The sequence below is a fragment of the Citrus sinensis genome, chromosome 7 (assembly GCF_022201045.2).
Source record: "Citrus sinensis cultivar Valencia sweet orange chromosome 7, DVS_A1.0, whole genome shotgun sequence".
NCBI lineage: Eukaryota > Viridiplantae > Streptophyta > Magnoliopsida > Sapindales > Rutaceae > Citrus > Citrus sinensis.
The window spans coordinates 29,419,511-29,431,392 of NC_068562.1; the positions used below are offsets into that span (position 1 = coordinate 29,419,511).

General features: G+C 33.4%; 1 protein-coding gene across 1 annotated transcript; it reads left to right on the top strand.

The window, feature by feature from the left end:
- The first annotated feature begins 1,516 nt into the window (after positions 1-1,516).
- On the top strand, positions 1,517-11,555 carry LOC102607472 (uncharacterized protein At5g08430). The gene is made up of 9 exons (XM_006464129.4): positions 1,517-1,680; positions 1,890-2,696; positions 3,792-3,904; positions 4,651-4,710; positions 5,864-5,914; positions 6,571-6,641; positions 10,229-10,473; positions 10,727-10,771; positions 11,035-11,555. Exons 2-9 carry the CDS (start codon positions 2,036-2,038, stop codon positions 11,454-11,456), a joined length of 1,668 nt encoding a protein of 555 aa, XP_006464192.1. The 5' UTR covers positions 1,517-1,680; positions 1,890-2,035; the 3' UTR covers positions 11,457-11,555.
- Positions 11,556-11,882: the final 327 nt, after the last annotated feature.

The following is an 11,882-nucleotide window of genomic DNA, read 5'->3' on the forward strand; positions in this document are numbered from 1 at the left end:
AGCTTTTTGAAGGAAAATATCATTTTGGTAGTCAAATATGTTCTTGAGGTTATTCCACAAAATTAATGGATCCTCTACCGTCATATGTTGAGATTTTAGGCTCTAAAATAAATGACGGTGAAGGAAAATCTTTGACTTTTGATTTTTTTTTCCTATGAAGATGTTTCATGTTCTTCCTTTATAGTGCCTTTTAGGCGAATAACTTCAGGTGTTTTTTTGCATCTAACACTTAAGAAAGACAATTTCTTCTAGAAACTTCAAGAGCAGGGATTTGTAGAATCCTGAAATTCGTTATTTTAAAAAACCTTGTATTAATAATTAAAGGAAAAGAAATATGTATTACAATATAAATATTAAATATGTAAATATAACAAAAATATAAAATATGTAGAAATCTCAAGTTTTAATTTTTAAAATCATAACTAGAACTTCAAATTTTTAATAAGATCAAAATTTGAAGTTCTCATTACCTCATTTCCGTTGTAAACTTCAGGGTACAACAATAATATTCAAAGGCAAATATGTGAAAAAACAAATTTTAATTTATTTTTTTTATAGGAGGTTAAACAAACATATAATCAATTAAATTAAATATGTTTTATTAAAATAATAATAACATATTAACAAAATGATAACAATGTAGGCAGTATTATAAAACCAACTATATAAATTAAAATTATTATAAAAAATTAAATTGATAACATAATAAACTAATTATAAAAATATAATAATAAAACATAAAAGAAATAAGTGTAGACAGAAATAAATAATAAAAATTAAACGGCCCACGTGTTATAAATAACGAAAATAATTTTAGAGTAAATAAAAGTACTTTTAGGTGGCGTTTGTTTTTTTGGCTGAAATCTGAATAGACCTTAATTAGTCTGAATTCTGAAAAAATCTGAATGTCTGAATCTGAATAATATGTTTATTTTTTCGTCTGAATCTCAAAAATTAGTATTAAGTTGTTTGTTTTTTCAACTTAAAAAAGATGAAAATATGTACTTTTACATCTGTATCCTTATTAAATTTGAATGTCAAATAAATAATATATTAAATACCACAATATTTTAACATTTATAAGTAAAATTATATTCAAGTGAATACATAATTATTTTAGAATTTCAATATATAAAATACCATAAATTTCAAATTTTATCGTATATAATATAAGAAAGAAAAAACAGTAATATTTTTATGTGGGGTAAATATTTATGGGTGAGTTTTGAAATAGACATGAAAAATAAATTATAAAGTAGGGATATTTTTGATATTAGTATGTAATTGACTTAATTTAGCTTTCTCCATTAAGTAAAAAGTCAAAAAAATTAACTTATTTTATTAAGTCAAAATTATCTAAAAAATCTCATTAAGTTATAAAAATAAACACCCCTAATTAACTTAATTAATTAAATTAAATCACTTTAAGTTATTAAGTTAAAAAATAAACGCCACCTTAATATCTTGTTAATAACTTGTTGTTACTGTAAGTTTTTTATTATTGATTAATTTACAAACTAAGCAACTCTTTTAGGCAGAATTAAGGATAAGGCTAAATTTGTAAAATACCATTTGGTAACGTTGGGAGTCGTCTACCCCGACCCCCTCTCTCAGTAGCATGAGCGGTTTTTCAGAGTCTTACACTGATACCGTTGATGATCAAGCCAAATAGAAAGTAAGGTACGGTTTCGCCTTATTTTATGTTATTATTTTATTTTTGGTTTTATTTATTTTGAAGGTTTAGGGTTTGAAGTTAGAAAAGTTTTCTTGTTTTTTTTTTTCGATGTTGGACACCAAAGTTCATCATTTTTCGAATTCGGTGTTTGCATGCTATTTTTAAATTTCTTTTTTTTTTTCTTAATTTTCATTTTCTTTTTGGAATTTCTCAGACTTGAGTTGGAATGCTGCTTGGTGGTTGCTAGTGGCCCTATGACTCGTTGTCTCTTTTCAGGAAATTTTTCGTTTCCTATGCTCAATTGAAAATATGAACATTGTGGGTGTGCTGCCATTAGTAAAATTTTGATGCTTTAATAATATGGGTAGTAAAGCAGATCAAGAGTCATTTCTTTGGGTGCCAGAGTATGATGAACCACTAAGTCCTCAGCTAACTAATTTGAAACGAAGGGGCAGATCAAAGAAAGTCAAGTTTGATGGTTGGGGATCAATACCACTTATTGAATTTCTTCAATCACTTGGTAAAGATACCGCCCAACAGATTTCTCGATATGATGTCACTGACATTATTAATAAATATGTTAATGAGAATAAACTGGTTCACTCAGTGAAGAAGAAGAGGGTTGTTTCTGATGAGAGGCTTCTTTCTCTTTTTGGAAAGAAATCGTTTCTCCGAATTAAAATCTATGATCTGCTGGAAGCGCACTATGCTGAGAACCAGTTTGAATCAGATGATGATTTTTTATTTAGTTCAGATGAGGAGAATAATTTATTCAGCTCTGAAAAACAAAAAAGTAGAAAAGTCCCTTTGAAGAAATTATGTTTGGAAACTCCCAAAAGCTGTTGGGCTGCCATAGTTCCTGATAACATAAAGCTTGTATACTTAAAAAGGAGTTTGGTTCAGGATCTTCTCAAGGATTCTGAAACTTTTGAATGCAAAGTAGTAGGAAGCTTTGTAAGAGTCAAATCAGATCCTAATGATTACCTTCAGAAAAACTCTCACCAGCTTCTGCAAGTTATAGGTAATTTGATGTTTTATTGTTCAGTAACTGTTCATTTGAAATCATTACTTTTCTGATATACCATGTCCATTTTGCTCTATCCATTTTTACCTTTGGATTGGAAACAAAGAAACTTGTTTAATCTTTGAGAGTAGTAATTAATGTAGAATTTGGGCCAACAAAGCCTTGAGAATCCGAGTGGTTAGTTCAGGTGGAACCGGGATTTTGGGTTCATCTGACATAGTAGCTACAATGGGAGATTCAGAATGCAGGGGTGTCACTTCTTTTACATGAGAAAGATAATTTTAAAGTGCAGATTATGGAAATAAGTTAAGGAGGCGATGCAGAAACTCATTATCATGGGTGTGCTCAGAGTTCATTACGTGCCATCAAATTCCTGCAATTTGGATGAGCTTCATTGTGTTATGATGGACACTGTTTGTTTTGAGGGGTACTGTTTCAAGCTGAATTAGATACTATTGGGCTTAAACAAAGTGAGCTGTTCTGTGTGTATTGTGGCAAAATATGCTTTAAAACTTAAAAAAATCAATGATGACATTTTAGGGCTTCAAGTTAAATGTTCATTTAATGATATAATACTTCTTCTTCTCCTCTGTCGCCCTTTTATTTACAAGAAACAGAAAATGCTAGAAGCGGATTGTACAAAGATTTGTACCAGAACTCTGCTGAGAATAGTTAAAGGACAATTACAAACTGAAGAAATAACCAAACAGAAGAGTCTTCCTACTAGTAACATACTATTTGCTAATTGTCAATATTGAAAAAGAATAGGACATTCTCAAATTTGTTGGAAACTGAAGGCTATAGAGAACCTAAGTACTGCACCTATCCCATAAAATGCAGATTTTTCTTCTCTTGTGTATTTAAAAGATCATTTGATTTTTTTCTGTCTAAATAACCCATAAAATTTCCTTGACACAATATCTCCAAAAGACTTTTGCTTATGTGACTGTCTTTTTGTTTTTGGGCAGAAAGCTTTTTTGAATTATACGAGAAGGTTAACAATTATAATAATGATCAGCTTGATTCTAATTCTTCAGTTCTTTTATTATCTTTGATAGTTGACATTTAATGATTTCAGTACCAATTGTCTAGGTACAAAAAAGGTCCCTGGAACTGATGATAAGAGTACAGAAATACTTCTTAAAGTTTCAAATTTTGTCAAAGATATTCGGATTGCCACACTTTCGGATGATAACTTTTCTGAGGTAATCTTCATATATGGCTGTTGCTAATTTATTTTGATTCCGAATAGTCATGGATCTGAAGCCAAAAAGTTACCAGGCAACAATTATTCAGATTTTTACTTTTTTTTTTTTAAATGTTGATAGATGTTATGCCCCTTCTTTCTTCCCCTTTAATGCTGAAGCATGTTTGTAAAGTTTTTAAGAGTTGTTTGGAAAAGATATATCTCCTCTGCCCCTGTGGTAGTACTATCTTTTTCTAACTGTGAAGATAAAGTGTAATTGCACCTGCAATATTTCCTCCTAAATGCTTTTTTTTTTTTTTGGGTTAAATTGGAACAGCAACTGCACATATTCGTGGTTCGAGGATGTGCATGTGATGAAAATTATTCGAACTGAATTAATTTTGTTTTCTTCATCTTGGGAAATTTTTTCATTTTCAAGGAATAAATAAGAAATTCAAAATGGCCTTTATACCATGTAGGTTCTTTTTATTGCTATCATACACCGTAAATGGTGTATGATTAATGTTCAGAAATTGAACAATGTATGCTGTTGGTTGCGTTTGTTTTCGTGCTGGATGATTTCTTCTTATATAAGGCCACTTACTGAGCTATTTGAAACATTTATTAGCAACTAAAAGCCTGTCTAAGTCCATTATTTGGTTTGAATTTGGTTTCTGTTTTAGTATCACCTACAAGAAAAAATGTATATTTATTAGTGTGTGGATATATCTTGTCAGCATTCCCAATTTGTTTTCTTGTTTGTAGGAAGAATGTGAAGATTTGCGCCAGAGAGTGAAAGATGGTTTGCTTAAGAGGCCAACTGTTGTAAGTTCGCTACTGCTTTTTATGCGTAACTATTCATTATTTTGTTCTCCATATCTTTTCTAATGATCACATTCCTTATGCTTTTACGGTAACAGAAAGAACTTATGATCAGGACGTCCAGGTTATCATTTTCTGTAGTCTATGCACAAGAAAGCTTACAGCACTTTGGTTTGTTTTGGCATGTTTATTTGCCTATTTATGAAACTGTAGAGTATGTGGCTGTGCTTGTATTCACATCAAAAGCATGCGCCTATTTTAGACAGTTTGGCATGCCATTAAGAGATTTACCGATGCCCATCAAGGTTTTTGGTAGAACTGATTTAGCCTTGTGGCTTACCTTCATTTGAGAGTGCAAAAATTACAGCATGTTCTACTTGTCTACGTCATTATGTGTTCCAATTGTGGGTTTGGGAAACAGATATAAGTTGAAGAGCTGTGCAATGATACAAGGGAATGCTCTCTAATGATATTTATAGATTTTAACTAGGGGCTGACTCTGGTTATGTGAGGTTTCATTATATTAAAAGAGATCTGATCCATATGATGCTGATGCTTGATTAAAGATTAAAGTTTATTTTGGGGATTCTATGTTTTTTGTCCTTTTGAATACTCTTTTTTTTTTTTTGACGGTAAGAATCTGATTATTGAAAGTTTGGATAAATCATAGCTTGGCTTTTATGGTAGAAAGGCTTGTGACTTGGTAAACCTAGCCTAGAGTGTCATTTAGGTGAGACAAAGACAATATAACTCTTTTCCCATATGTAATGAAAAAGGTTTCGTTTAAAGTATGCATTTTGCTTTGTAGAGTCTTTATTGAAATGATAATGCCTATAATCAACCATTCTGCTGAAAAAATTATTGTAATTACTTTTTACATCTTAAAAATTGAGAATATATAACGTATTATTTTCAGTTACTTGCTCGTATGTTATAATTTTTGTGTTTTTATTTTATTTATTTATTATTATATAAAAATACATATGTTTAAATGCTCTAATTTTCATGGAAAAAGAATTGCAGATTTACCACGGGCAAAAGTCTGCAGTGATTTGTGTTCTGGTTTTCCACCTCTACTTGGCGAACTTTTTTTCTATTGAGTGAATTTTCTCTAATAAGTTATTCTTTATTAATGTACTTTTCAAATCTTTTCCAGGTGGAACTTCAAGAAAAGACTCAAATCTTGCATGAGGATATAACAAAACATGTATGTATTTTGTGTAGTTTGACTAATTTTAGGTTCATTTTGTGTAGTTTGGCTCGGCCTGTGGTATTGCTTGAAAATGCCTTTTGAATTTTTTTATTTATTTTTTCTGATCTGCTAGCTAGAAGATTTTTGGAACCCTTCTTTGGACATCTTGTTCACCTTGTGTAAACCTCTATTTTCTATAAATACAATCTGTTTCTTGGCTTTTAACAAGTAATTAATAACATTTTTCTGTACTTCCATATCTTTGTATTTGTTCAATGAGTTGACACGTCCCTGTAGAGAGAAGAACTTTTATTTTCCTTTTTCCTTTTCAAATTTTATTTCTAATTTATTTTATTGATATTGTTGTTGCTGAGCATTAGAGACCTGAATTACCATTATATTTCTATTCATTCCATTTATTATTATCTTCCACGTCTATGATTAGTTAGATATAAAATGGCTTGTTCACTTTTAACACATCAAATGTGCCCTGACACTTATATTAACAGTTTTGTATTATGGAAGATTATTTGTATATTTTCAATTCTAGCATGAACTGCAAATTGCTGGCATAAATTTAATATATTGGTCATTGTCACTCGTAGATGTGATCCAGACTTGGCTTTAACTTAAGGTTTCTCATCCTTTATTTGTGCTGTGTAACATTTCAGTGGCTTGTGAGGGAACTTGCTTTGCTGCAGAAGCTCATTGACCGAGCCAATGTAAAGGGATGGCGCAAAGAATATCCTCAATAACTAGTGTACAATGGTTAGTTTGTTTATACATGTGTAGTCTGTTTGTTTTTGGTTACTAGTACAAGAACTGCCATGATCCTTTTTCATCTAGACACATTGTGAATATGACTAAAAATTGTTAGGAAAAGTAGATCTAGTTAAAAATTGCTTTGACAAGTTGTCAAAGCAATATTCTTAAAAAGTTTTACCGCAACTTAGTGAAGTAAAAGTACAATGTTTTTTCATGTTGTAAATTTTGCAATGATTTTGAATCAAAGTTTTCAAAAGTAGTATTCTTTGCTTTTCAATTGGGAATGTATGTTTTAAAATGCTATATTTGAGCCTGCAACTGGATGCCAAAGTCTGTAAGAGCAGCCTTGGGTATTGGGTTTGGATTCAGGATTTTAGGCATAGGAAGAAAGGGTGAATTTCAAGACTGGTTTGAGATTTCGGCTGGTCCTTTTGGATTAGGCTTTTAGCTAGAGGAGGAACGAGCAATATTTAAGGTTCACTGGCTCTTGGTCAGCATTTGTTTGTCAACAAAGGCACAAATAGTTATCAAGAAAAGTAAATTTCTTTTGTGTTAGTTTGTAAGAAACATTAGTAGGAAATGTGCACTTCCCATTAAAATTGCAGGATGAGAATTTTGCAGTATGTATCTTCCTGCAAGAACTAGAACTAGTTATTCTAGGGTCCACATCTTGACAGAAATTTAGGTAGGACAGTCCCATTATGTCGCCGTGTTGATATGGTAGGACCGTCCATCAAAACTTTGCTACACGGGGGAAACATTCCTTAATTTTAAAGACCCATCATTTAAAAATTAAAAACTCTCCTTTAGGTGGAAAAGTTTGGTTGGACAGTCCCGCCATGTCACTATTTGGTGGGGCTGTCCTTCCTAAGTATTTCTCACGCATCTTTCCTATAGCCAAATGCAGTATGTAAGGGAACATACTACAATTAGGATCTCTAACTATATTAAAGTCAGGGACAGTCTAAAAGACAAAAAAATTACAGATTTCAATGTACTACAGGGCAAAACATACTGCACCATAGTCTGTGTTTCTTTTGTTCTTTAGTGTGCCCCTGACAGTAATATGGTCTTGGATTCCTGATTGAAAAATTTTTATGTATATGTAAATATATTGAATGATTTTTGCTTCTTTTCATTTGAGTAATTTTATACATATATAAAATAATTCCAGTCAGGAATAAAGTCAGGGACAAGATAAAGGACAAAATAACACGGATTTTAATATACTACAGGACAAAATACACTGCATTAGAGTCTGTGGATTTTTGTCTTTTAATTTGTCCTTGACTTTGATATCAGGGTGGGCAAAATTGGGTATGGATCAATCTGATCAGATTTTGGATTGTTTAGGTTAGGAAGAAAGTCATCCGTATTCAATCTGACTCTTAAATCTGATCTGATCTGGATCTGAATCCGATTGGGTCAAAAGTTTGGATTGAATTCGGATTGGATCAGATATTCATAAATCATAAACTCGAAAGGAAGAAGTTGACCTAGCTGCAAAATCCAAAATCATAAAACTTCGACGACTGTAAAATGCATTTTACAAGCAATCCTTGTTAATTTGTCCTCACTTAAGCAAGATTTGGACTTCATCTCTCATTCTCTCTAAAACACACACAATATATTTTACTCGATTTTACTTCTAAAAGTGGAAACAAATGAGAGAAGAAAATTGCCATGAACGATATTGGCGGCTTAGCAAGGATGTTGTGGTGGATCCGATAATGATTGGCAGTTTGGCTAGGTGGAGCTTTTGAGTGGCCAAAAGGTGGACATTGGAGCTTATTGATGCCAATTGAAGCTGTTGCCTGTTGGGTTTGGGAGGTGTGGGTGGCTGAACCACGAATGGTGGATGGGTTGGCCAAACTTTAGGGACAGGCAGCTGCCGTGCTTTTTTTATGAAATTAAAGAATTTGGAATCTGAAGAGAAGGAAATAAATGAGTGAAGGAAAGGAATTAAAGAAAAAAAGAGGCTACTGGTGCTTTCTTTTGATTGAATTGAAATCTTTAGGTTAGGGATTTTGCTTTACTGTTACAGTTTAGCTTTAATTTATGTCATTAGTTTGGATAGGGCCCACATCTGATTTGAACTCGATTAGTTCGGATTGGGTCAGATAGGATCGGGTTGAGTTATTTGCCCACCCCTATTTCAATATGGTGGGATCCTTGATAGGAAAATTATTATATACATACTTGTATGTATATATTTTCTGTCTCTTTTCTCTGTTAATTGAATGGGCTTGGGTAGCAATCGCTGCAATTTTTGTTTTCATTTGGGATGAAATTTTATTGTAGATCACCCAGCTATTGAGACACAGGTATTCTACACACGAAAATGCAAAAATCCTAGGTGCATCTCTTTATCTAAAGTTACTTATTAGGGGAAGAGAGATGAGGAGAAAAGAAAAGGGCTTTGTTATCTGTCATCCATATTTTTGCATGTTGCCTTCGCATTCCTAACAACTAGTGTTCTTGGTTTGGAGGATTGCTTACTTTTTCCTCTCTGCAACAGTGGAAGAATGCTGAAAACTTAATGAGGACACCTTTTTCCTGTCTTCCATGCTGAGTGGCATGAGCATCTTATCAGTGAATGGAGGTTTAACAGAATGCATTTGTATGGTTTAGGGAGCATTCCTTGATATTTGGGAATCTTAGTGATGCAAATTGAAGGAATTGAGATTTTATCTTGATGAATTTGTAGTCTCTGGAGAACTTTCCTACATGATTGTTCTTGGAGCGAATGGGCGAGTACCTGCAAAAGACACTCTGGTGCCCAAGTTAGTGTGATGTTTATGGCTGAAATGGAAAACTTAGAGAAGAGATAAAGGCTTTTCTCTTTTTGGATGAACAGTGTTCTATAGGTCTTTATTTGTAGTCTTTTGGTGACTTGGTTTGTCCTGAACCCTATTCCAAAGGACATGCATCATCTTATTTGACCAATGCACGTGCCTATTGGCTAAAGTAATGAAGCTGACATGCTTTCCAGATATGTGCCCAGTTCTTACTTTTCTTACATTCCTGGTCCTTTTTCTGGGTTTGATCATTCCAGTTTTAGTCATTAGATTTCCCATTTACTAAGTTTATTTCCATTTTGGTTGCTTGGGGAACTCATTTCGGGTATGATGTCTGCGGAATGAATTCCCTCTCATCGTTTGGAGGGACACGTGGCAAAGCTTGATTCCCTTATAAACCGGTACCTACAATTATGCAAGTTATTTGTTTATTGTCATCTCAGTTTATAACATATGCACGCAAGTTAATAAAAAAAAAATTGTAGGGAGACAAATGCAAGTTATTTGTTTTCTGTCGCCTTCTTTTGCAGTATAAATATCAGTTCTTATTCTGAAAATAAAAATTGGTTCATTATTGGAGGTCTGAGCTCATGTTTCGATTCCCATTATTATGATTACTCTGAGTGGCATGCTTTTGTGCCAGAAAAGTAAATAATCATGGTAGCTTCGTATATTAACGACGAGTGATGGTCTTGTTTGTAAGTGCATAACTGAAACTAATCCAGCAGTTAATTGTTCTGGGTTCCTTAATTTGTTGAGCCTTTACACTCCTTGAGTACCTGGAAAGAAGACAGTTGCTTCAGACTCCGGTTGAACAGGAACGACTTTTGCTCGAAATTCCAAAAATTATTGGAGATGAAGAACTGGAGGCTTTACCACTGGAGAGCCCTGATAATACAGAAAAAGGACATAGTGGGTTTTTGATACCAATTCCCAATGGTCCTTCAGAGGGTGATATTGCAGTGGATGCCACTCGATTACCATTGGTATTTCCTAGTACAGGATCAGCAGGTGCATAATTAACCGTTTGTTTGCTCTTCCTTTTGGGTTTCTTTCCATGAAGTTGTCCCCGAAATTGAAGGTTTTTTTAACTGCATGTCTATGCTTGTGCATGGCATGTGCAGAAACACTTGTTTGGACACATTCACAGATATGTCTATGGTACTGTAAAGATAATGGATTAGTTATCACAGTGGCAAAATTACATTTTGTTTTGAGGTACAAGTGTGCCTGTCTTGATTTGGTATTTGTTTGTTTTCTGTAGGGATCCAAGCTGCCTTGCCGAAGTCAGAACAGCTGACTGAAAAAGGTAAATAATCATCTTTTTCTGAGTCAGATTCATTCTGGATCAGATTGAGGAAGGAATATTAAAGGGAAATCATCAAATTGCTTACAAAGAAGGATTTTGTCTTATAGCAGACAAGATGAAGAATATTCCTTTTCCTGTTCCTCCTATGTTATAACTGCTGTGATCTGAATCTTTTCAGCCTTTCTACTGGGTTACTGTATATGACTGATACTAATTTAATTTCTGGATAATTATTGCTGATCGGTGTCTTGAGTTTATTGCAGAGAACGGGCTACATCTTGAGTTTGTTGCCGAGAACGAGCTGCATTTTGAGTTTGCTGCAGAACCACAAAAGGTACTGACGGAAAGGAGAAGTGAGAGCAAGGTTGTAACGCCCCTTGTGGAAATTGAGGATAATAAGATATCTGGGGGGTTGGCAGACACGCAGGTGATTGATTTAAGTGATGGAGAAGAAAATGATGATCTGAGAGGTGATAATCAGACGCGTGAGACTGACTTACGATGCCTGGCTTGGCATTATACAGATCCCCAAGGAGATATACAGGGCCCCTTCTCTATTGCATCGCTAAAACGTTGGTGGGATGATGATTATTTTCCTTCAGATTTCAAGGTTTGGAAGAGTGATCAGGGCCAAGAGAATGCTGTATTATTATCTGATGTTCTTCAGGGGTCGTTTCCCAGTTAATTCTGGAAGATAAAGATTTTAGTAGTCAAAAAGAGTTGCAAGTTGTTCTGTAACATACAAATTGAAATCTGTGAATAAAATTTTGGAGACTTTTCATTACAGGGAATCAAAATTTGACAACTGAAATAGTTACTCTTCTAATTTTGTGTTTGGAGCTGGAGATGACGAATCCATTGAGTTTGGAATAATATTGACTTGGGAAAAATAAGATGGTAAAATTAAGAAAGAAAGAAAAATTAAGCTTTTAGTGATGAGATTTGCTCTCTTTTGGGAAGTGTAGCATTAAGTATACCATTCAGAATGAGCAAGCAGTCCTTTTCTCCTAAGGGTGGGGTCTTGTTTGTTTTGTTTTGTGTTTTTTTTTTTTCAAATATCATTCGTTAATTATCCAACAGCAATAATTACCCGAGAGAAATAAAGTGAGTT

Bases quoted from the DNA above. Each gene is read 5' to 3' on its own strand.
- LOC102607472 (XM_006464129.4), top strand. From the start codon at position 2,036: ATGGGTAGTAAAGCAGATCAAGAGTCATTTCTTTGGGTGCCAGAGTAT. The intron at 2,697-3,791 runs GTAATTTGATGT...CCAATTGTCTAG, and splicing joins CCAGCTTCTGCAAGTTATAG to GTACAAAAAAGGTCCCTGGA. The intron at 10,772-11,034 runs GTAAATAATCAT...AGTTTATTGCAG, and splicing joins AGAACAGCTGACTGAAAAAG to AGAACGGGCTACATCTTGAG.